Source organism: Papaver somniferum, chromosome 4 (assembly GCF_003573695.1).
Source record: "Papaver somniferum cultivar HN1 chromosome 4, ASM357369v1, whole genome shotgun sequence".
Taxonomy (NCBI): Eukaryota; Viridiplantae; Streptophyta; class Magnoliopsida; order Ranunculales; family Papaveraceae; genus Papaver; species Papaver somniferum.
The window spans coordinates 154,193,355-154,216,450 of NC_039361.1; the positions used below are offsets into that span (position 1 = coordinate 154,193,355).

The following is a 23,096-nucleotide window of genomic DNA, read 5'->3' on the forward strand; positions in this document are numbered from 1 at the left end:
AGGAGTTGAGGATTTTTGTTTGGTTTGAGGATTCACCTACCTCACTAATCTTACTAGAGCCACTCATTTCGATTGAGAAAGCCTAAATTTCTAGGTTATTCTCAAATTTATTCTTCTTCCTTCACTAATCTTGGATATTTTGATTTTCAGAAACTAACTCTAAATCAAATAATTCATAGAGGTCATTTTAGCCAATACATAAAATAGTTGGATAAGGGGGCTTGTGGTTACTATTTGAAAACCCATGTTTTGTCATTTTGTGAGCCCTCAAAACTTTTTCTTGGAGCCCCAATAATAGGTTTCAATTTTAAACACTAATACCTATTTACTTGGATATATATAAACACATTCTCATTGTTATAATTTACTAACGAAATACTGAAAATATATAGAGATACTTTGTGCGACAACAATGACAATAACTCTTAATGACCGGATCGAGATATTTAGTGCCTGGGGCTGGACTTCAATATCACCCTTCTTTCCTTCGGGAGAGGCCAACTGCAAAGGCAAGGAACATAAAAACATAGGAAACATAAATAGTAGTAGTCTGTGCCATAAGTGAAGAAGTATGAGGTCTAGGTGTGAAATATTAGCCTGTTGGTTATTGTGAACGTTCAGTATACTATCCCACTTTTTCTAGTATTTGCCCAATATTACTGTTTAGTAGTTGAAGGTTTTCTTTCTCTAGAAACCATTGGTGTCTCCACTGATCATAGTTAAAGCTTAGGCTGACACCAAGACCAATTCCATCTACTATAGACAGCCATACAGTTCTCTTATTGGTGTTTAAGTCACTGCTAATTGATAATGCAAGACCTCAATAGATGAGTTAAATGTGTGGTCTCCTCAAAAGTTACTTTAGAGACAATACTTGAGAATGCATAAAAGTTGCTTCAGAATTTATCAGAAAACAGCAAACATTTACTAGGACATAAGGAGAACTCATATAAAACGTTTACTATTCCAAAGAGTTAACTTAGAAGTTCTCAAAAATGACTGCGAAGTGACTTTCTGATAGAAAAACTACATAAATGAAAATTAGCAAAACTATCTTCTCTACTTTATTCATCAGTCAATTCTATTCCCTATCGAACACCTATATTAGTTCCAAGAATACTTCTGTATTTTGCGAGATCTTTGTGGCGCCTCTCATCCCGCATTTCCTAGGTTTTTTGTCATCTCGAATATCCACAATGGTATTAGTTTGATCGTATGGATACCCTTTTTCATCCTAACTTGGGCCGTTGGAACTAAAGTTTTAATCATCACTAACTAAAAAGGTTAGAAAATATATCAATCCACTATTTATGTATTGGTGCTAAAACGAGCGACAAGGATTACCTGAAAAAGTTATCTGGACTTGTTTCACCGACGACCACAATTTTTTCCTCAAATTGGCCACGTTGCTTTAGCACTTGCACCTCCAGAGAGTTCCCAATCCTATTGAATAGGGTTGCTTCAAACTAATACATCACAAAGAATGAAAAAGTGATCAATATACGGACAACAGTTGGGCTCACATATAACAACAATGTAAAAGACGACATACCTCTACAACACTCTTAATAATGTTTCTACCACAAGAAGTAAGAACGTCACCCGCACATATTCCAGCATGATAAGCAGGGGACTGCGGTACAACCTAAATGATAGATTGAAGGATTAGGATGTATGGCATGCAAATGGTAGGAATATTTCAATTAATAGATAGTTAACTGATGCAGGTACACATGCGCCCATAAATACAAGGTTGCACACACACTATGAACTGAATATATGCTTGCTCATCAATCGACTACTCCAAGCGATTAAAACAATTTATAAGGCATATATCAGACAACAGAGCAGGCAAAACATATAAGTTTTAAGGAGACAATGATGAGACCAAATTCATAACACAGGACTACACTTATTTCATATAGAATGGCGTGCCTACTCAATTATGCTGCAAAAGGAAGTGAGCTAAAGTTGTATCCCCGACTAATATTATGATTCCCCACTTGCATATATTTTTAAATGTCATATTTCATTTACCCTTGAACCCAAAAAGTTACTAAGCAGTTGAACCAATAAAACTACAATTTAATTGGTACATTCAGATTTATGGTAGTCGACTTAGATTTATCTGAGAAAGGTAACAATGATTGAAGCAGATATGCATGGCCATTCAAACTTCAAGGATAGCGACACAACCACTTTATAAGATGGAGCTGTCGTTAGAATTTTGGTCACATTCGTCATCCTATATCAATTGAGTAGAAATGGAACGCACATGAAGGTATCCAAAGCATACCTCTTTAACAAGGATTCCTTTGGAGACGTCAGGAAATTTTTGGCTAATCTTTTCCAACGTAGATAAACTTGTTGCATCACAGAGATTAGCTCCTCTAATTCCAATAGAAGGTCGAACAAATCTCCTGTGTCATAGGAAATATTATAAACCTCAGTTAGAGAATGATATGATCATTTCGTAATGTAACGTTGACAAAAACAAAGTGAACATAAATACCGTCACATGGAGCTCTACATGATAACAGCTAAATCCTATATCATGTTATAAAACCAGTGTGTACACGTAATATCATATATGTTTAACCACAAAATGCATCGCGATATAAAGAACAAAATGCATTGTACTATTAAGGGCAAGAAAAAAGTATTCTCCAGCACTAATACAAAAAGCTAGAGGGAGGCAGAGAGCATTAACAATAATCTAAAGAATTTGCCAGTCAGAGATAAATAATGATGGTATAAACAATGGATCATTATTGAGAATTCAGTTACTTCTTACTATGATGAGGCAGAGAGTATTCTTACTTCTTACAGTGAAAGTGATGAGTCAGTGGGGAAGGATGAAGGTGATCCTAGATTACTTATGAAAAAGATATACGGTATGTTGAGCAAGATTGGAGAAGGAAATCAAAAGGCAATGGGTTTATCAAACTAGTAAAATTATTTACTCGAACATAAGAGGGTTAGGAGAGAAACAGAAAAAGACTACTACCAATTCTGTTTTGCTAAACCAGAAATAGCCATGCCACAAGATTCTAGACTAGAGATGACCACCAGAGAGATATAACAGAAAGTTTGAAGCAGAAAAGAAGTCGATTATTGCTATTTACCTTCGACGTGATCCTAAGGTGATTATGCTCTATAATGTCTCCTGGTATGGCGGTACCACACCATGTGTTCATGGAGACACGTTTATATTACGAAATAACATAAAAATATTTGGACATACCCATTTTTCTCAAAGTATTCCAAGCATTTAAGAATTATGTTCATGGGCAGGAAAGGTGTGTATCCCTCAGCAAAGAAGTTAATGCCAATGATTTCTCCATCACCATTTATGAGAGGCCCCCCGGTACCGCACTAACCCAAAGGAAAAAAGAAAATGTTTTAAGCAGATCATGTCGTTCATATTTACTACATATAGGTTAATATAAACATAAAATTGAGGAATAAAAAAGATAAAGAAGCAATTAAATTACCTTTGAGATGATACAAGTTGTCTTGAGTAGCGGTGGACAATCTAAACTACAACATCCATGACTAAACAAAGCAAACAAATTTAAATAGATAAGAATAGATGCTAATGAGTAATAATGAGTAATACAAAATAAAATGTAACGTGTTTACCTGAATGCTCCAGGAGCAGCCATTAACGAAAATGGTTCGTTAAAATATCGACCAACAGCTATTAATTGATCATTAGCAGAAATGCGACAAACTTCTGAGCGTCGACGAAGTAATCTTTCTCTTGCAGCTCCACGGATTACTTCCACACTTTTCAAACTTGCAATCAACATCGATGTAGTTGATTCAAATTTTAGAAGTGCGATATTGTAGTGACCATCATAACTAAACTCATGAACTTGAAATGTTCTTTCATCAAAATAGACTTCCACCTAATATGAGTAACACAAATTAACAACATTCTACTTTTATAATGCAACAACAAAATTACGAAATTTATGAGGTAATTAAAGTAGTGTATGATACTAACCTTAAATTCATCATTGGATGTCACATTGTAATTCTTGTTCGAAGCTCCAAAAAGACTTGCAGAAGTTAATACACTACTAACATATCTATTGTCATTAATTTTATCACATCCAATTATGGTGCCAGTACCCAAAAACTTAAATTTCTTTGCGAAAGAACCTATGCTCACCACACTTGAACATACTTTTTGAACAGATAGTTTCACGTCATCTGACAAATATCTGTTTTCCTCGTGAAAACTATCAAATTTCTCCCAAAAATTATTTCTGTTAATTTGGAGAATGGTAAGAGGTCCTGTAATAACAACATGACAAAAATTTGCAATATGGTTAAAAGCCATAGCAGAACAGTAAGAGAAGAATTTCAATTTGATTTGGAACCCTAACTTAAAAACCTTACCAATTCGTAACCTTTTTGATTGCCGCTCCATCTGTTAGAGAAGAATTCCAGAATACGATTCGTGTTGGATACTGTACAAGATCAAACCTAAGGTTTTAAAGGTGAAGTCTTACCCACAAATTAGATTGCAGTCGAGTGAGAAGAACCAAAATTCGACCTCAAATTAAACGAAAACTTCCGAGATTTTGAAATCGAGTGGGTCTGGTTTTTGATCAGTTAGGGTTTCAACTTTTAGGTTAGAAGTTAGCACATGAATTTATTTAGTTATCACGCGTCTAACTGTTTTTGACACCGCTGCATGTCCCAATGCCAACAGGTATAATATTTAACGGTCAAACTTTCGGTCGACTGTGTTGACCGTGTGGCAAGTGTTTGAAACTTTGATTATTTTTTTTATGGAATATGAAATTTATTAAATTCGACTGAAATTACAAGAGTATGTAATATCCATATAATCTGCTATTGTAATAGAATTTATAGACTGCGGAATTGCATGTTTTCATATTGTGGTTGTGAGCAGGGCCGTACCAAGCTTTTTGGGGGCCATAGGGGAAAACCGAAAATGGGGGACTAATATTTTTTTTCCGCCGATTGTTTAAAATAAAACGACCAAAAAACATATGTATGTTTCCAAAAAAATAATAATAATAAACCAGCATAAGTATGTAATGAAATTAAAAACATAAGTATGTAATATAATTACGACTATGGAAAAGTTGTTAATTTACGAAAAATTAATCTTCCTGGCCTCCTCGATGCAAATTCATCAATTATCATATTGTAATCGATGTTATTCACCATGTCGATCTCGATAGATAACATTGCTAGGTCATTTAATCTTTCTTGTGACATTGTCGACCGAAGGTAAAACTTCATCAACTTTAGCTTTGAGAAACTTCTTTTTGCAGAGGCAACAGTAACGGGAACTGTCAACAAAATATTATATGCAATCTCTGCATTAGGGTAGCACCCTTCCATATATTTCAGAAAATTCAATACTTCAATTGGCCTTTCGGCTTCTTCTGGCAAATAGCCTTTTAGAACTTTCATTTCAGCGTACAAGTCACGCCCATCGATATCGGAACCCATGCCATGCTTTAGATAATTTTGAAGCTTGATACAAGATGACTTTAAAGTGCTATCATCAAGAGAATGTAACTTCTTTACATGTAACAAGAACCCAAAGACTTCATCGAACTTTTGGAATTGTTCAAACCTACTGGTGAGTGAGAATCTAGCCTGATCTACTATATAATTAAAGTAGTTAACTTCAAAAGGTCGTTTACCTGATAATGGCACATCTTTTTCGGTCTCAGGCTCGTCAAAATGTTTTTTGCTTTGGATGATTCGTGGTTCATAGAAAGTAGGTTCTATTTCAATTGTTGCTGCCAACTCAGTAGCTTCCTCTAATAACTCTTCAAATCCAGTATCACACTTCTCAAAAAAAGAAAGAAGATCTTTTACTCGGTCCATGGCAACATCAAGATGCATATCTTCTTTCTGTAACAATTTGCTAACAAAGTTTACTGCGAGCAGGGAAATGATGCCAAATAACCATCCCGAATATAAATTCAAAATTATCTATCTCGTGTGTCAATAAGGAATCAGCTTCAGCCCTTGTTTTCGCACTAAAGTCATTGGATTCCGACAACTCTAGCAAAGCATCCCCTATTTCAGAAAGTTGGAATCGTATTGCTTTGACACTTTCTATATGACTTTCCCATCGAGTATCTGACAATGGCTTAACGGTGAAACCAGTCACATGTTTCTTAAATACTTGCCAACGTTTTGTAGACGATGAGAACAACTTGTATATCCGCTGCATAACAGTGAAAAAGGATACCGCCTTAGGACATGACTTAGCCATATCCAAGAGCAAAAGATTAAGACTATGACAAGCACATGGCATATAAAATGCCCTTGGATTTACCTTGAGCATCCTTTTTTGCACCCCCTTTATTTTTTCCTTTCATATTTGCCCCGTTATCGTACCCTTGGCCTCTAATATCATCAATATCAAGATTAAGTTTCTCCAAAAGGTTTTTAAGCTCATCAAAAAGTCCCAGTCTAGTTGTTTCTTCCACCTTTAAGAAACCTATAAAATATTCTTCAACTTTCGGAGTTCTTAAGTAATCCACAAATCTTATAATGAGAGACATTTGTTCTTCACGGCTTATATCCGAAGTACAGTTGTTGCTTCGCCAATCTTTTCATTATCCCCACGAAAAGCTAAATTATTTTTAGCAAGAGTTTTGATAAGAGAAACTATTCTAACCAAGACTTGTTTCCAATACTCTTTTTCCTTCCTGATTTGTTCTTGCATCGCCTTATCGATGGTTTCCTTTTTCTTCAAACGTCTTTCCAATTCATTCCACTTTGACATGGATTATATATGTCCCTCACAAGTATCATGTTGTCTAAGTTTTTTACCAAGATTATGCCAATCATTAGAGCCATTGGTATCCAACTGACAATCAACCCCATCTCCTTTAAACAATTTGCAACTAAAACAGAACACGCGATCCTTAACAGTTGAATATACTAGCCATCTCCTATCAACCCTTTCCCCATTACTCATTTTTCGTTTATAATAACGGTTAGAAAATCGTCTTCGATGTTCATTGTAAGGATATTGATTATGTTCACTTACTACTCTTATGGGACCCTTTTCTACCAAAAAATCTCTGAAACCTTGGTCAATGAATTTCCAATTTCCTGGATCATAAATGTTTACTGGTCCGCACTCTTTATTTTGCACTTCACTATGCCTGTGTTCATTCTCATTTGTAGTTGGCAGTAAAAATTCTTCACCTTGCACATCCTGATTATTTCCGCTAGGACCAGTAATGCTACTACCATTGAGCAGATCATTCTCTTTCTCCATTTCATTAACCAAATTTGCATATTCTTCATCACTGTCATTCATTGTTTCTGCCGCAGGACCATCACCCTCCTCATTAATTCTCTCTGGACGTCCAACACTATCACTTGTTCGAGCCAAATATTTGTTCATCGATCCTCTTAAAGAATTTTGAAGTTGTTCTACTCTTTTTCTTTTATTGGCTTTGAAAGAACCACTTTGGCATTTCGTTTTCCTATGGGTCATAGCTTATTCCAACTCTTGTATAAGTTGTATTTTGTCTCTTCAGAATCTACACGGGAACAAAACAAGATATGTCACATAAAAAATCATCTAAGTGAAGTTGACAACATCAATACATAAGCATTAAGCAACATAAGAATTCAAAAATCCATGTGAGAGTACTGTCTCTTTTCATGATTATCTCCGACTGTAATTTGTAAATTGTAAATAATCAACATTACGTCCCATAATTCGAAGAAGACAAAGTCTAAATTAAACAATTAACAAAACAACATGTATAATTTTGTCTTGTTCTATCCTTTTCTCCAATCCAATTGTTTATCACGGGATTACCAATTGACGATTTTATACTTGTATTTGTGAACCAATTCTTCTAAAACTGTTACTATTATGAAACCCTAACTAGCAATTGACCAAAATTATATACTGTCTACTCCTGATCTTAAAAATTCAAACAAAATAAATAAAAAAATTGAAGGATCCTCTGTTGAAATTAAATCTAAACGATGAACTTACCGAAGTTAATGTCGAGAGATGAAGAGACAACTGCTCCGGGATAAGGCGAAAATGTGTGTAAATGGATTTATTCAGTTAGGTTTTACTTTTGTAGACAACCGAGTACTAAGTGGGTCTAAGAATACGTTCCTTTACTGGGACAATATAGTTAAGACTTGGGCTCATAGTATTTTTTTTCCTCCTCTATTCAAGGCAGATACATAACTACTGGAAAAAAATATTGGGGGCCCCTAAAATACGGGAGCCCTAGGCGGTTGCCTATGCTTCCTAATACCTAGGTACGGGCCTGGTTTTGAGCCTCCCTACGGAGCATTCATCCGCTGCTCGATTTGCTAAACCGTCTGCTGCTTGATTTCCTTCTCTATAGACGTGTCTAATAGTGTATTGTTTGATTTGAGTGAGCCTTTGTTTGATCTCTGCAACCATATTAGATATATACCATGGGGCGTCGGTGTTCGAGTTTCAAAATCTCATTAAACTTTATGAATCCGTTTCAAATTGAACCTTTGGCCATCCTCGTTCTGTCACCGTTTTAGAAGTGATCTGCATGGCTCAAATTTCCACTGCAAGTGTTGTGGTGATGCCTAACGGTTGTGTTATTGCCAGGATTGTGCTGGTTTTCTAGTTTCGACATATAATACCTGCTCCTGCTATTCCGGAGTGACCCCTTGCTTCCCCGTCCGTGTTGATTTTTATCCAATCTGAGTAGGGCATGAGCCATCCCACAAAGATGGTTAAAGTTGTGATTGTTCTCTGTGCATGGTTTGCATATGGTTGCATCTCATGGAGCACTGGTGGGAGGTGGCTCATGGCCCATGAATGCTGGAGTTTGATGGCATTACACTTTTTGGATTTGGTTGTTGTTGACGATACATCACGTTTTTCCTAGTTATCCATAAAGACTAAAATAGAAAACAGAAGGTTGTGGTGATCAATGCAGGCACTTTTGTTTTAAGGAGTTGGGATATAGTCGTTTGATGGGGTAATGAAGTAGCTATGCCATGATTGGTGTTTTGGTGGTTTGTGAGGTGTGTTAGCAAGAGGTTTAAGGAATCTATAATTGTTTGACATTTAAGCAGAATGCGAGTGGATGTTTCAGGATTAGAACTGCATTGAGGGCATAGGCTGGAGTTGGTGAGTTGGATGCGGTTAAGAATGTTGAGGGTTGACAGACCCTCATTAATTGTTTTCCACAAGAAAAGCTGTACTTTTTGGGGGACATGGAAGTGTCCAAGAAATTTGAGTGGGGGAAGAGGGTTTTGTTGGGTTTTCGCTGAAACGCTGATGAGGCAGTTGTATCCTGAAGTGGTAGTGAATTTTCCGCTTTTGGTAAAAGTCCATATGATCCTATCTGGTTGGTTGTTCCATGGGATGTAGATGTTAATGATTCGCTGAATTACGGGAAGGGGTAATAGGTTCAACTTTTCATGATCCCAATTTCTGGTTGACGAGTCGATGATGTCCGCAACCGATTATATAGGATGGCAAGATGCTGGGTTAATGGTATTGTTGAATTGTGGGATTCAGTTTGCTTGTATGAGGGTGTTTAATCCGTCTCCAATTTGGTGGAAGAGATGTTGTTTGAAAGTTGGTATGAGCGAGGCCAACTCTCTCCACTATGGGATATGAGATGACATAAGAGGTGGAATGTTTCCGAAATGGGGTTCTGTTTGAGGTATTTTGCATTGTAAAATTTGGCTAATACAGAGTTAGGTTTTTCATGGATGCTCCAAATTCGTTTTATGAGTAGTGATTTGTTGTGTTCCTTTTTACTTCAGATGTCGGGCCCACTTTGGGATTTAGGTTTGTAAAGCTTATCCTTTCCTAGTGGGGTGGAGCTTCTTGATGGAAGAATCGTGACCCCAGATGAAGTTCGTCATGATACGATCCATGTTTTGGTGGATATGAGTAGAAAGAATTTGGGTTTGCACGAGATGGTTGGCAGCAGGGGTTAGGGATCATTTTATGAGTTCGAATCTTCCTGATTGGTTGTGGCATTTAGTCATCCATCCTTTCGCCTTGCGCGCTATCCGTTGAAATAATGGGGCAAAAAATGGTGTGATGATCTTCTTTGTTTAAATTGTACTCCTAAATAGGCAGGGGATTTGATGTTGTTTGCATGTTGAAGGCTTGTTTTAAATCATCTAGTTGGTGCTGCTCAATATTCAGGTGATGGATTAATATGGATTTCGAAGCGTTGATGTGTTGACCAATCGATGTGCCATAAGCTTGTAGTAATATGTGTTGACCCGCCGAGGTGCCATGAGATGTTGCCCTCTTTTGAGGAAAAAAAGGCATTAGTTGATTTCCATGTGACTTTGTTGATGATCACGGGATATATTTGTCTAGGAAGCTTAGGGAACGTTACAAACAACAACTACGAAAATAAAGAACAACCATTTGATTCAGCTTGGATTTGAATCTCGCCAGCCTGACATCAGATCCAGAATAAGCTTCAAACTCAATTCATCTATAATCATAAAAGCAATGTAAGCTTCATTCTCCGCCTAACTCCAAAACTAGGCCTTTAGGCATCTTTGTTTCAGTAAATCGGGAAATAAGTCTAATAAATTAAGATGGGTTTTTTCTGAGTAGGCTGATTGCGACGTTGGAACTGATTGTTATGCATTTGATTAGGTCCACGATTTTGCTGATTAAAATTCCTTGGACCATTTCTGCTGGAAGACGCTGAGTTGGAAATAACAACATTGGCAATATGTTGTTGTATCAATGCAAGTTGCTGCTCGAGCCGCATATTAAATGTGAGGAGATGAGAATATAAAGTATCCATGTCCATCTCTTCAATGGTGCTCAAGGCATTTACAATTGGATCGTAAGCTTGATTCAATCCATTGCTGATGGATTATTTCATCTCATCAGTCGAAACGGTGTACCCCGATGCTGCAAGCTGATCAAACAAAATTTTAGCTTCGCTTAGAAAAGCTTTTAAAGACTTGTTATCTTTGTTCATGAAATGTAGTTGTTTCTCAAGGCTCATCTGGTGAGCTCTTGTTTTTGGTGCAAAATGGCTTTCAAGTTTATCCCAAACTTGTTTTGTTGTATCCAATCCTCTGACATATGTTCGAGAACTTCTGGTGTCAACGTTGAGTTGAGTGATCCTACAAGTAAAGAATCTTGTGCTTCATAGTCTGTGAATAAAGGATTGATATCTTCTGATTCTGGAAGGGTTCCTGGTGGTTTTTCCCGAGTTCCATCTATAAAACCAGTAAGTCCATATCCTTTGAGGATAGGCTTAAACTGTGTTTTCCACAGTGAGTAATTTATTTATGTGAGTTTGAAAGTAACAAGATGATGTATCTGGATATTTCTGAGGCTATTTGTATTGGTTGCCGTGGATATTGATTTGAGTTTTTTTTTTTTTTTGGTTTTGTAATGGAAGCGTGTGTTGGATCGTAGATTGATACCAAATTAACACAGATATTTGGGTGTGGGTAGAATAACTTCCACACTTTGCTCGTGGAGTTTGAGTTTTATTTATACTGAAGAATATAATACTTCTGTTACAGAGTTATTACAAAGATAACATATTCAAAACTCTAATCAACGAGATACTAGCTAACTAAAAGAACGAGTTACATGCCGCATAGATGTGCAGTTTGGCTAGTCTTGAGGAGGACTTTCTGTTGTATGCTTAACAGGTTCTTCTTTCAAAAACAAAAAAAAAATCAAAACAAAACAAAACCAAAATGGGTTCTTAGCCCCGATCCCCGCACGGGATTTTCCCGGATTTTTTTTTTGTGTCAACCTAGCATCACTCCGACACTCCGTCTACGATGCGTCGATGCCTGTACTGTCTATCCAGATTCCAGACTTCACTTTCCAGTGTATATTTTGGTCAATATTACTTTACAGGAAGTCGGGGACAGTTATATTTTTCAAATCTTGGTTGAGCGAGGCTACAGATCCCCACTATCTATTTCCCCCCTAATCTCAGAAATTTCTTCAACAAAGTATCAGGGTTTTAGATTGACAATTTTTTCTCCATCTTAATTAGTTTAATTTGATTATTGTCAGAATGTCGTCTCGATTTAATACTAATCAGTTACAACCTGGAAGGCAATGAGAAAGAATTTCAATGGAGGTAGTACTACAATAGCTACCGGTAGTGGTGGTGCTGTAGGTAAAGAGAAATTGTCATATTCTGAACCAAATTCAGCTCAAAGTACTCCTTCTAGGAGTCTTCCAAAGAGTGTTTCGGTAACAGGATGTGTTAAATTTCATCCAGGTGGTGATGTAGGAATGAGAGGAGGAGGAGGAAGTTATTCTAAAGTTTGTAGAAGGGTTTCAATGTTCTCTCTGATTTTGAGCTTTTTGAAGATCCATATTTCTAGATGTATCATCATGTTCAGGTATGTGCTGTTTTTTCCCCTTATAATACGAGCATTTAGTATTGATTGTATCTTTGGATCATAATTTAGAGGTATGTATGTCAGCACGGATTAGTATTTTTCATTCAATCATTTGTGTATTTCGATGCTTTGTACTCTGTTGTAGGTTTTAGACCGATTAGTAATGCAGAGAAGGTTACTAAGGGATTTTTATATTTTTGAGACAGCACAACGCACATACTCTAACATGGCTTGGGAATCGTGAAACTAGGTTTACTTTTGATCATTGTTGCGTATGAGACGATATCACAGGTACACTCATGACCAAATTGTAACATTTTGTTGTTGTTGGTATTTACGAACTTGGAAGTTTGTGAGTGATGATGAATGTTTGATATGTGCTGTAGGAGAAGCTATTCATGGTTGTTGGTTTCCCCATGGTAGAGGATCATGTCAGGGTATAATAGTTGTATGTTTGCTTACAATCAGGTGCGTTGTTATAGTCTTTGAGGTGGTTTCTGAGATTGTGAGACGGATGATGACATTTTGATGTGTTCTTGCAGACGGGGAGTGGTAAGACATATACTATGATGAGAGAGGTACATGAGATGGATAGATATCTTAACGAAGACTGTGGGATGACTCTTTGTATTTTTGAATATTTGTTTATGAGGATTCGAGATGTAAGAAGATATCACAAGGAAACTCTGGTGACTTGAGATAATTGCTTTCTTATATACTCTCTGCATTTGCCTCGCATTTTACCTTAAGTACTTCATATTTCTCAGGAAGATTAGAACCCGCAGGGAAGAAAAGTGAAAGTACAGCTGCAAGTGTTCCTTTCTTGAGATTTACAATAAGCAAATAACTGATCTCTTGGAACCCTCATCTAATCTTCAGGTAATTACATAGCATTTCTTGTGATTTCTCAATTCATTTTAAATCCATTTGGTCATTTCTGATATACCTTAATATTTAATACTATTGTAGCTTAGAGAAGATATAGGAAAAGGCGTTTATGTTGAAATCTTACGAAATACTAAGTGACCACCGTTTAGGTTATTGTCGAGCGTTTGTTACAGGTGAATTTGGTTGTCATATTAACCATTTCTGATCAGATATACCAGCTATTATAACTCCCATTGTTGTATCTGTCCAGGGTGCTGTAAATAGAAAAATACCCGCAACAAACATGAACAACGAGAGCCGTCCTTCCCATAGTGTGTTTATCTGTGTCATTGAGAGCCTATAGGATATAGATTCCACTGCACACCTAAGATTTGGGAGGTTAAACTTGGTAGATCTTGCTGGTTCAGAGAGGTAATTAAGACTGGCCATGTGGTATCTTATGCTTGTTCTGATATTCATCCATGTTTTCATTTTTAGGCAGAAAACCTCTGGTGCTGAAGGAGAGCTCTTGAAAGAAGCCGCAAACATCAACGAATCACTATCAACTCTTGGGTAATTTATTTTACGACTTGTTTCTTATTCATTCCTTGATTGTGCTCAGCTAAACTTAGTTGAGTCTTGTGTGGGAGTCCATCTTATTTTTGTAGAAGGTCTTTTCAACATCAATAAGTGTTTTTGTTGCCTGCAAATAACTTGCAGACCGGTGATCATGACTTTAGTGGATCTGGTGCATGGGAAACATAGGCATGTCCCGCACCTTGATTCTTGAATCACATTTCTGCTTCAGATAAATCCTTAAGCCCTATGAAGATAGCTTATATTGCATCGGGTCTCAAATCCTTAACTGCAGATTATGATATCTAAGCTTGTGTGTGCAGAATTCTCTCGGTGTAAATTCAAAAATAATTGCTAATATCAGTCCATCTACTTGTGTTTACTTCTATCCTTGGTCATATTCCGTTTCAAACATCTGTGAGGCACCCAACTGTTGAGTATGTTTCATTTCTATATTTGGAATCCCTTGTATGCAGTGCATCTCTGCAAATGAAACTCAAAGCAGTCAATCCAATAATGTAATTGACAATATCAGAAGCAAATTATGGGTCTTGTCCAATGCACAAGCAATCCGTCATTTTTCTGCAAGATTGCCAGATATGCAAGCAATTGGGTGATTTTCAATTTCAGTTTAGTATTGTTTCTCTTCGTTAATTAAGATAAATAAGCCCTTTTGCTTGAAACAGTACGAGTTGGGAGTCCATGGTTCGCGAAGTGAAGAGAGACTAATCAGCCTCCATTTATGTGGCATTACCATCGGAAATAACAGAGAAAAGTTCAATGAGGCCAACAGGATCTAGCTCACCCTTTTAGATGCATCCAGGGTTTGGTTCACCATGTGAGAATAGAGAAAGATCAAGAGTTATCAATGGCCAGACTTCGATAGAAGAGCTGCAGGCATTGTCGCCTAAACAACAAAAAGAAGTAAGAACTGCCTGCATAATAATCTTTTATATCTGTGTACGTTCTAAAGCTCTTCTATATGTTGCAAAAAACTTTTGGCCGATCTGTTTGCCTCTCAGATATGTATATTAAATGCTAGACTTGCAGCAGCTGAAAGCATGAGACGTGATGTGTGATTAGGGATTTACTTGCCGTCAAACTGGACCTCACTAGCTATGCGTAGAAGTCTTAGCTGATCTATTTGTCTCTCAGGTAAGCATGTTAAATGCAAGACTTGCAGCAGCCGAAAGCATGACACATGATGTGATTGGGGATTTACTAGCTATGCAGTAAGTTTAGAATAGCATTTGATGCAGTCATCAAATGAATTCTTCTTTAAGTTACTTTTCTCAATGTTCTGAGTATTTTTTGTCTTTTTTACTGGAATCCCGAACTTGATAGACCAGCACGAGGTTCAGAAGTTGAAGAAGCTCAGAAACAAACAAAAGAGTCCATTGCAGGTAATGTCATATATACTATGCTGATTCAATTTTATGTTGACAATTTGTTTTTTCCTTTGTGCTTAGGTTTTTAACTTGGTTTTTGTTGATAGGAGCAAGAAATTATGAATTTGAGGAAGCAAATGATACAAGTGATTTGTTGGAGGAAAGACAAAGGTGAGACGTGTTGCAATCTGAGAACTTAGTGTACTCTCTGGGTTTTTTAAAACTTGGTTATTGTTCAGCTACGTCAGATATAGTATCTAATCAGCTCTAGGTTAAACAACTAAGACAACGACATGCTTAAAGCACAAAATGAAATGTTAAAGGCGCACACCATTTAGAATCTGAATGGTCAAGTCAAACTTGTTTTAACATGTTTTAGAACCTTAACTTCAGTCCGATTTATTCTTAGCAGTTGTGTCAATCCTACCTGCAGAATAGATGGAGAGGAAAAATGGACGAAACGGTGAAGAAACAATTTGAGTCACAGAATTCCCAACTAAGGGTTCAATATAAGATGAAGGGAAGAAGGTGGGTTGTTGGTTTTGGCTATTTACTGAAGTACACCAGTTGTGTCCCCGTTTTCTGCTCATATATTTTCTTTGGTCTGGCAGGAAAACTGCTTCTCAAGGGATGGTAATGCGGAATTTAGCAAGAGGCTAGTGCATTCAGATAAGTTCCTATCTGGTAGCAGAAACCTTTTAGTCTTCATCCATATAATCAGTATGACGAGGAAAGGCACACAAACAAAATACAGGTAAGAACTTAGGTGCAACCAAAATGCCATGAGCTTCAGTAACCAAAACACAACTTTCTAAGGGAAGTTTGTCGCTGATGTCAACATACTATAAATTTTTTGCTGCGACAGGAACACGAAGATGATTCCAATTAGCCCAAGCGAGCCTTGAAAAATGACATCTTTCAGAGAAAACATGTTAAATTAGTAAAACTCTAATTATTACTGTTCATATACATATTTTGTGTATGTTAATTTAGTACTACAACAAATAGTAGTACTAAATCAATTTGTTTAACTTGGAAATCAATTTGTTTCCAATCTTGCCATAAAAACAGTAGTTCCTAGTTCCTATTTTAGAAAAGAAACACTGAGAATTATAACAATGGCCCCCTTATTTACCAATATTTCTCAACAAATTGAATCCAAGAAAAATATTAGTGTAGGTGAAGTGATCTCCTTGTTCCTTCAGAACTCGATTTCCTGCTTCGCGCTCGAAGATTTTAAAGAGTGGTCCTGAAAATGTAACACAAAAATTTGAGATGAGCTAAATTGGCACGGCAAACTCCCCCAATGAAAAACAAAATGACAGCTGAGGAAAATCTGGTGTATGGTACAGGCATAAATAGTAATGGACATCTGGAGTCCTTCCGAGAGCTGTCTCAATTGAACTACCAGACTCGTCCTTAGCATCCACACAAGAATCACGGCACCAAATAATGAGGTCGTGCCAATTTACTTGAAGTTTGGTCAGATAGCCAGTAATGCTACCTGTATACATGACGTGACACGTGTTTCTAGATATGTCCGTTGATATTGTTCCGTTAAGAAGGTTGAGGAGGGTACTACCAAGCAAGAGATGTACCCCCTATCATATTGGTACCCATGTAGCCGCTAAGTAAAATTGAAAAACAATCCGTATTTCCTCGATAAACAAAAGGGTAGTTTCATCATTTCTCCCCGTTTAGTCCTACAGATGAAAAAGAAAACTAAACGCTCGCTCGATAGTTGAAATAAAAATTTCTAGGTTTACAGTTTCCTTTGTAAACTACTATTTGTTAGGGTTTCAGTTCTCATATTTTCATCTACAGCCATTTTTAGGTATGATTCGTGTGAAATCATTGGAAGCGGTTTCATTTAAAGAAGAATTCAATCGAAAGTATATTCCAGAAGACAAGATTCCATTATTCTATGATTCGATCAAACACACTGTTGTGTGTCTTATGGCCATTAAACCTAATAAAGAGGTAAAAGATGTAGAAAATGATGAATCTCCCTATTTTGGTGATCCTGCTGAGGAGGTAGAGAGCTCTCCTGTGAAGATGGATTTTAAAGAAAAACAAGCTGAAGAAATCCCATCGGAAAAAATGATATTTGGAACAGGAGTCGTGCTTGATTCAGGCTTCATACTTACGGCTAATCATGTTGTCAAAGGTGCTAAGTATATTTCTTTTAGGCATCTTGAAGATACCAATTTCTATACTTGTGAAGTGATTAATCATGATACAATTAATGATTTAGCAATGCTCGTAAGATATTCAGGAGAGTTTACAAAATGTGTCGAGTTTGGAGAGTCAAAGGATATAAAACATGGTCGAAATGTTTATTGCATATCAAATCCGGGGGTGAACAGTCATTTTGCTGTTTTTCGCGATACATTCAGTATTGGTCAAATTGGATGTCCAGATAGATTGGTGGAGAATAAGAAACTTATCCAGATCAACAATACTGATGGAAGTTATACTGGTTCGATGGGTGCACCTGTCTTTTCGTCTAGTGGAACTTTAATTGGAATTATAACAAAAATAGAAAAGCCTTATGACTTTGCAGTCCGGGTTGACGTCGTGATGGAGTTTTTTAAAGCCACTTTACAACAGGTAATTTGTCCCATGTCATTCATTTTATATGTGACACAATGCACACGCATTAACTGTTCTTTATATTTTCATTTCTCGCATAATTGATATCTATAGGCAGTAGGATAGAACTGGTTTTGAACAGCTGATGCAAATTACCTCCAAGTAGTCATGGCTCATGAGAGGTGTGTTGTTAAGAGCCAAACCTGAAAGTAAACATGCTCTTATTTATTAGGAAGCATATACTTTCAGGTTTTCGATCTCCAAGTCAGCTCATGTTCAAGGAGGAAATCCTTGTCTATTAGAATTTCCTTAACTTGGTCAATCGAATTGTGTTAGAGCAAGTTTAAGTAGGGTTGGTTTTAGAGTCTTTGCTTCTGAAGGAGAACCAGATCTAAGTGCATATGCCAAATCCTTTTGTTATTGATTCTGGACCACCTGGTACTGTCATGTTGAGAGAGAGAAAGATCCTTCGGTGAAGGTTGAGATGCCGTCGTCGCCAAAGCAGTAACCTCTCTCTCTCTCTCTCGACATGAAGCTGATTGTTATTTTGTTTTGAAATTGCTAATTTGATACTTGAGATCTGATCTGAATTGGAAACAATAGTTACTGTGTTCTGAAATGTATCATCTTTCTTGCTAAGCATTCGTTTATGGAGTGAATTGAATTATAAACTGCACTTTGTATCGAAGCAAGCGAAATTCCGATTACAAGTACTCTACTTATAGTGGTTGCCAGGTTACTATCTTAGGTGTTATTGGATTAGTCAATAATTAGCCAGGTATTTTCGTATTCCTTTGGCTAATAGTATCTAATCAGTCTTCTAATCGGTAAATTATAGTTTTGAATACCAATATTATAGTAATGTTTGAGGATATGGGAACAATAATCTGTTGGTATTAGGAGAATATCCCTATAGTGCTCTGCTTTATCAAGTACTTTTTTTTCCTACGAGGTAGGATCTGATAACACTGTGGTGGAGGACATCGTGACAACACGTTCTTATGCTGCCCAATTAGGGGATGCTGTTGATCGTCAATTCTTAAATAGACCCAACTCAAAACTTTCTATATTTTTTACATGTTAAACTTTAGAAGTTTAGAAAGGGGTGATATCTTTATCATCTTATTGTTCAACGCTTTGTTTATCCCCATGTCCTTGGCAGGGGCATAAGAATTTGTCAACGTTAGGTATTTGCTAATTTGGGCTGTGGCATGTCAGAGCAATACATATATAATGTTTTCTGATTCGGTTGTATTCGTGTGATAAAACGAAACAAAGCATAGTAGATCAAGCTGATGTCAAAATGGAAATTGGCTTGCTCAGAATAAGAAATGCAATGTAACTGCAACTCTTTGACAGCACAAAGGTAAAAAATCCATTAGATAGACACTAGAGTAGTTGAGTTAGGAATTTATAGATGACGTATTTGATTCATATTATATCTTGTTACATCCTTTTAACTTATGATCAGCTTTTTCAGTCCAGGTCATTAACCTTTGATAGTTACACAACATAGAAGTAGACCAGCCCAGCAAATCCAATAGAGATGGTCAGGCGAAAAGCAATCAAAAGTGTGTTTGTAGTAATTCTAAGTTTTAGATGTTTAGATATAACTCAAAAAAAATTCAGTTATACCTACTTTTGGGATATAATTGCATCACAGCTTGTTGATTTTCCTTTGGTTGTGCAATCTTGGAGTATGGCTATGCCAGGTAACAAAATTTCTTTGTAACCCCTGATATCAACTGTTGCTGGTATGCTGTTGCTTTTATGCACAAAAATCAAAGTAAATTAATTTTTTGAACTGTAATACGAAAGAAGTTGATGCATCTATTCGAAAGATGTGTTATAGAACAAAATAATATACAATTTGTTTATTTCACGAGAGGTATACGCCTTGGTGCTGAAGTAAACTTCCAAATACTTCACTATTTCAGGTTTCAGTTCCTTGTCATATGCAGGATATAGATTGTTGCCTCTAATTTTACTGGATAACTGCTGATGACTGGTTATTCTTTTGGAAATCAGGGGTTACAAAATTATCTGTTGTTGTGGGAGATGCAGGTTTTAATCCTTTTAGCAACTCCATTATAGTGTCACGTTGTTCTGCATCTCTTGATATCCCTGCCGCTTTCTCCATAGTGATTTCTCAGTTGTTTTCTTCCTTCTATATAGGGATTTAATGTCACAACCTTGTTATCTTTAGACACAAGGGCATCCATCAATTATTGATGCTTAGAAATTTACTGTTTAAGGATACTTTACCTTAAGGTGTTTTATCTCCCTTCTTTCTATTCCTCACGGAATTCTTCCTTTAGTGAAATCTCTTACTATGTGCACCAGTTACAACACTTCAATATATTAGAAACTAGGAAATAGAAACCCTTTCTATATGGGGTAAATTCTATAATTGAACTCCGATCTTGAAGTGACTCTAGTGTCTTCCATTATAAACGGGCAAATAAGTTGCTCTTAAGATACCACAACTGGCTTGATGTTTAAATAGTTGAGAAACACAGCCATGCTCATTTAATTTTGTTGTTTGTTGCTATGTATGTGAAAAATGCTATCTGAATACACTTGATGAGTCCATTCAGCAACTACTCAGACTGCAATATATCGTTACATAACTTTTGGCTTTTCACTCTGTAAAGTTGGTGATGATATGTGATTTTATGTAATTTCAGGTGCTCGATCAGAAAAGAAGCCTCGGTAATAGCCAGGCTACCAAGGAAGAACAGTAATAACATGATTATATTATGTTACAAACATCGTCTAATAGCGGGTTCGGAGTGGCTTAGTTGCTTGTTATTCTTGAAAATGTCATTATATGTATAATACCTTTGTTTGCAGCTATCATCAATGTCTGACAAGCTTTCTTTACGAATTTGTCTGGCTCAAACTGTTTACAATTCTATTTTTATGGTTTGGGTTCAAAAATAATTTTATCATCTCCCAAAGTTTTCACTTGTCATAGATGATGAAAACTACTACAAAGTCGATATATTTGCATACTATTTTGTTTTATCGACATTGTCGAAATGTCTGTCATCCATCTTACTCCATGCCCTCCTGGTCCTGCGGCTGGATTTTTTGTATGTCCTCCAACCTCTCTGAACACTTTCTTTCCATATAAATGTCTGGACTCCATTTTACTCCATACCCTCCTGGTCCTGCGTCTGGTTTTTTGTATGTCCTCCAGCCTCTCTGAACACTTTCTTTCCATATAAAGTGGCAGCAACAGTGTATATTCCACTATATATGCTCCATGAATTATTGAGGCTGTAGAAAAAAATGCTTCTTCTAACATTTACACATTTAATTTAATTTTAGAGCTATGAGGATCGGGCGACTAAACGGGTTAACGCGACTAAACGGGTTAACTCGGTTTCTTTAATTTTTTTTTATATTTTTTGAATGTTTAAACTGCAATTCTATAGCATCTAATCATAGGATAATTTCATAATTATGTTTTTCACATTTCTAAACTTAATTGATTGCTCTCGCAAACAGTTTTATCGTATTTTAATTCTTTTCTTGTTTATTCTTTTGATGGCACTGTAATAAGTTTTATAATTTCCCTTTTTGTATTTGCTTTCTCTATATTAACAAGTTTTTGCTTAAGAGTTCAAAGTGGATTGGTTTGGTAGCAACTCAAATCGATTCCAACTCAATAGAACTAGGTAGCAACTCATCCCGCCATTTAGTTAATTCAAAAAATTTCAAAACCCATAAAGTCAGCTGCATGCAGTTAATCAGTTTCCTTATTTTGCTGCTCCTATTCACTGTTGCCAGCTATTATCCTTCAATATCTAGGAAAAATTCTAAACATTCTTATTTCCTTACTTATCGGCCTAGTGATTATCCGAAATTACACTATAAGATTATTTCAAACCAATTATATCTGCAGAGCCTTTATATTGGTTATACTCTCAGCCCTAGATTTCATCAACCGCCATCTCACAAATATCTTCTCTGTGACAGTTCCCCCTATTTGTGTGTGGAAGTTTTTCATCAAGAGAATTACATAATGGAAGAAGGTAAATCTAGTCAAGTTGTGGATTTAGTTAATAAGTTCAAGCAAGCTACTCTAGATTTGGGTGATATCAATGAAGTTGTTGTCATCAAGAATGATAACAAGGAAGAAGAAGAGAAGGATGAATGGGAAGCTTGTGTTATTGGCAAGATTATCATTGAAGGTCGAATGAGATATGACATGGTGGAAAAAGGCATCGCTTTCACTTGGCCATTTCTCACACGGGAGAATTTATAAATTTTAGAGGTGGAACCAAACCTGATGATTTTCAAGTTCAATCAATGGGAACTTCTCAATAAAGTAATCGATGAAAGACCTTGGAGCATTAACAAACATCTTCTGGTTATTCATGATTATATTCCGGGTATGATTTACACTGAGAAACATTGGGGTTTTCAACTTTTTTGGATCCAAATCAAATACTTATTGCCAGAGCACATGAATGTCACTTCAGTTACCAAAATTGGTTAAGTCATGGGTGAAGTTATTGCTATAGAACCGAAAGATGCAATCCCTATCTGTGGTGTTCTTGTGAAAGTTTGTGTTAATGTTGATCTCTCAATGCCCACTAAGAAGGGGTGTGAAATGTTATACCAATGCAGGAGTTACTAAGTGGCAGCAATACTTTTTTGACCGTCAACTTAGAAGCATATGTATTGAGTGTTACATCATCAATCATTCAAAAGCTGCTTGTACGGATGCTGCTATTTTCTTGAAGAAAGCGCATGAGAAACCTTATTTTGTTGGAAAAATTAATAACATTCGTAAAAACATAACTATCATAGCTTCAAACAATGATCCTGTCTCAATTAAGACTCCTGCAGTGAAGAAGAATCAGAAAAAGTTTATCAAATCGAATGTTTTCATTCCCCCAAAAGATGGTGAAATCATCAACTTGGACTCTCTGCTCAAAGAAGAAGGGGTTTTACCTGAGGAAGATAGTAGACTTGGCAAAAGACACAGAGTGGGCGAGGCTTCATCCCCTATTCCTTCATCATCTGAGACTTCTTCTCAAAGCAATGTTATGATTCCAATCTCAACCCCAACAAATGCTCAAATGATCACAACTGGAGATAGTCAATCGATGCAACCACACAAGGGGGATCAGGTATCAAACTTACTATATACTCCTTTTCTTCTTACAACAAATTTACATCTAGGAATTTTGATTTTATGTAGGTTTCTTTTTTCAACACCTGCATTTAATGCCATTTTCAGAATTTAACTAGAAATCTCAGTTT

At 36.5% G+C, this 23,096-nt stretch overlaps 3 protein-coding genes across 18 annotated transcripts; 2 read left to right on the forward strand and 1 right to left on the reverse strand.

Annotated features, from left to right (window-relative positions):
• Positions 1-221: 221 nt before the first annotated feature.
• LOC113271627 (putative protease Do-like 14) lies at positions 222-4,689 on the reverse strand. Its single transcript, XM_026521517.1, has 9 exons — positions 4,408-4,689; positions 4,010-4,302; positions 3,643-3,911; positions 3,495-3,555; positions 3,245-3,375; positions 2,297-2,420; positions 1,553-1,645; positions 1,345-1,466; positions 222-501 (listed from the first exon to the last, which is right to left on the reverse strand). The coding sequence occupies exons 1-9, from the start codon at positions 4,436-4,438 to the stop codon at positions 447-449; spliced, it is 1,179 nt and encodes a 392-aa protein (XP_026377302.1). The 5' UTR covers positions 4,439-4,689; the 3' UTR covers positions 222-446.
• Positions 4,690-11,710: 7,021 nt separating this feature from the next.
• Positions 11,711-16,287, forward strand: LOC113271628 (kinesin-like protein KIN-12F). Of its 16 annotated transcripts, none has more exons than XR_003322250.1 (13): positions 11,717-12,396; positions 12,603-12,687; positions 12,783-12,864; positions 12,939-13,058; positions 13,164-13,275; positions 13,762-13,836; positions 14,526-14,763; positions 14,882-15,071; positions 15,184-15,242; positions 15,335-15,398; positions 15,661-15,755; positions 15,839-15,981; positions 16,093-16,287. XR_003322250.1 is itself a non-coding variant. In XM_026521518.1 (12 exons), the coding sequence occupies exons 7-12, from the start codon at positions 14,653-14,655 to the stop codon at positions 15,885-15,887; spliced, it is 450 nt and encodes a 149-aa protein (XP_026377303.1). In that variant the 5' UTR covers positions 11,711-12,396; positions 12,603-12,687; positions 12,783-12,864; positions 12,939-13,058; positions 13,164-13,275; positions 13,762-13,836; positions 14,526-14,652; the 3' UTR covers positions 15,888-16,084. The 16 variants fall into 16 exon arrangements, 1 of the variants encoding a protein (XP_026377303.1); XR_003322254.1 differs by having other exon boundaries at positions 14,882-14,994; XR_003322257.1 differs by having other exon boundaries at positions 14,890-14,994.
• A 605-nt stretch (positions 16,288-16,892) lies between these two features.
• On the forward strand, positions 16,893-20,846 carry LOC113271629 (probable periplasmic serine endoprotease DegP-like). Its single transcript, XM_026521520.1, has 2 exons — positions 16,893-17,837; positions 20,507-20,846. Exons 1-2 carry the CDS (start codon positions 17,064-17,066, stop codon positions 20,561-20,563), a joined length of 831 nt encoding a protein of 276 aa, XP_026377305.1. The 5' UTR covers positions 16,893-17,063; the 3' UTR covers positions 20,564-20,846.
• Positions 20,847-23,096: the final 2,250 nt, after the last annotated feature.

Excerpts from the sequence above, each read along its gene's own strand:
- LOC113271627 (XM_026521517.1), bottom strand. The coding sequence starts at position 4,438 with ATGGAGCGGCAATCAAAAAGGTTACGAATTG. Across the intron at positions 1,646-2,296 it reads AAGGAATCCTTGTTAAAGAG|GTTGTACCGCAGTCCCCTGC; the intron begins GTATGCTTTGGA and ends TCTATCATTTAG. Across the intron at positions 1,467-1,552 it reads TTATTAAGAGTGTTGTAGAG|TTTGAAGCAACCCTATTCAA; the intron begins GTATGTCGTCTT and ends GTGATGTATTAG.
- LOC113271628 (XM_026521518.1), top strand. The coding sequence starts at position 14,653 with ATGCATCCAGGGTTTGGTTCACCATGTGAGAATAGAGAAAGATCAAGA. Across the intron at positions 15,243-15,334 it reads AACAAAAGAGTCCATTGCAG|GAGCAAGAAATTATGAATTT; the intron begins GTAATGTCATAT and ends TTTTGTTGATAG. Across the intron at positions 15,399-15,665 it reads TTGTTGGAGGAAAGACAAAG|ATGGAGAGGAAAAATGGACG; the intron begins GTGAGACGTGTT and ends CCTGCAGAATAG.
- LOC113271629 (XM_026521520.1), top strand. The coding sequence starts at position 17,064 with ATGATTCGTGTGAAATCATTGGAAGCGGTTTCATTTAAAGAAGAATTC. Across the intron at positions 17,838-20,506 it reads TTAAAGCCACTTTACAACAG|GTGCTCGATCAGAAAAGAAG; the intron begins GTAATTTGTCCC and ends ATGTAATTTCAG.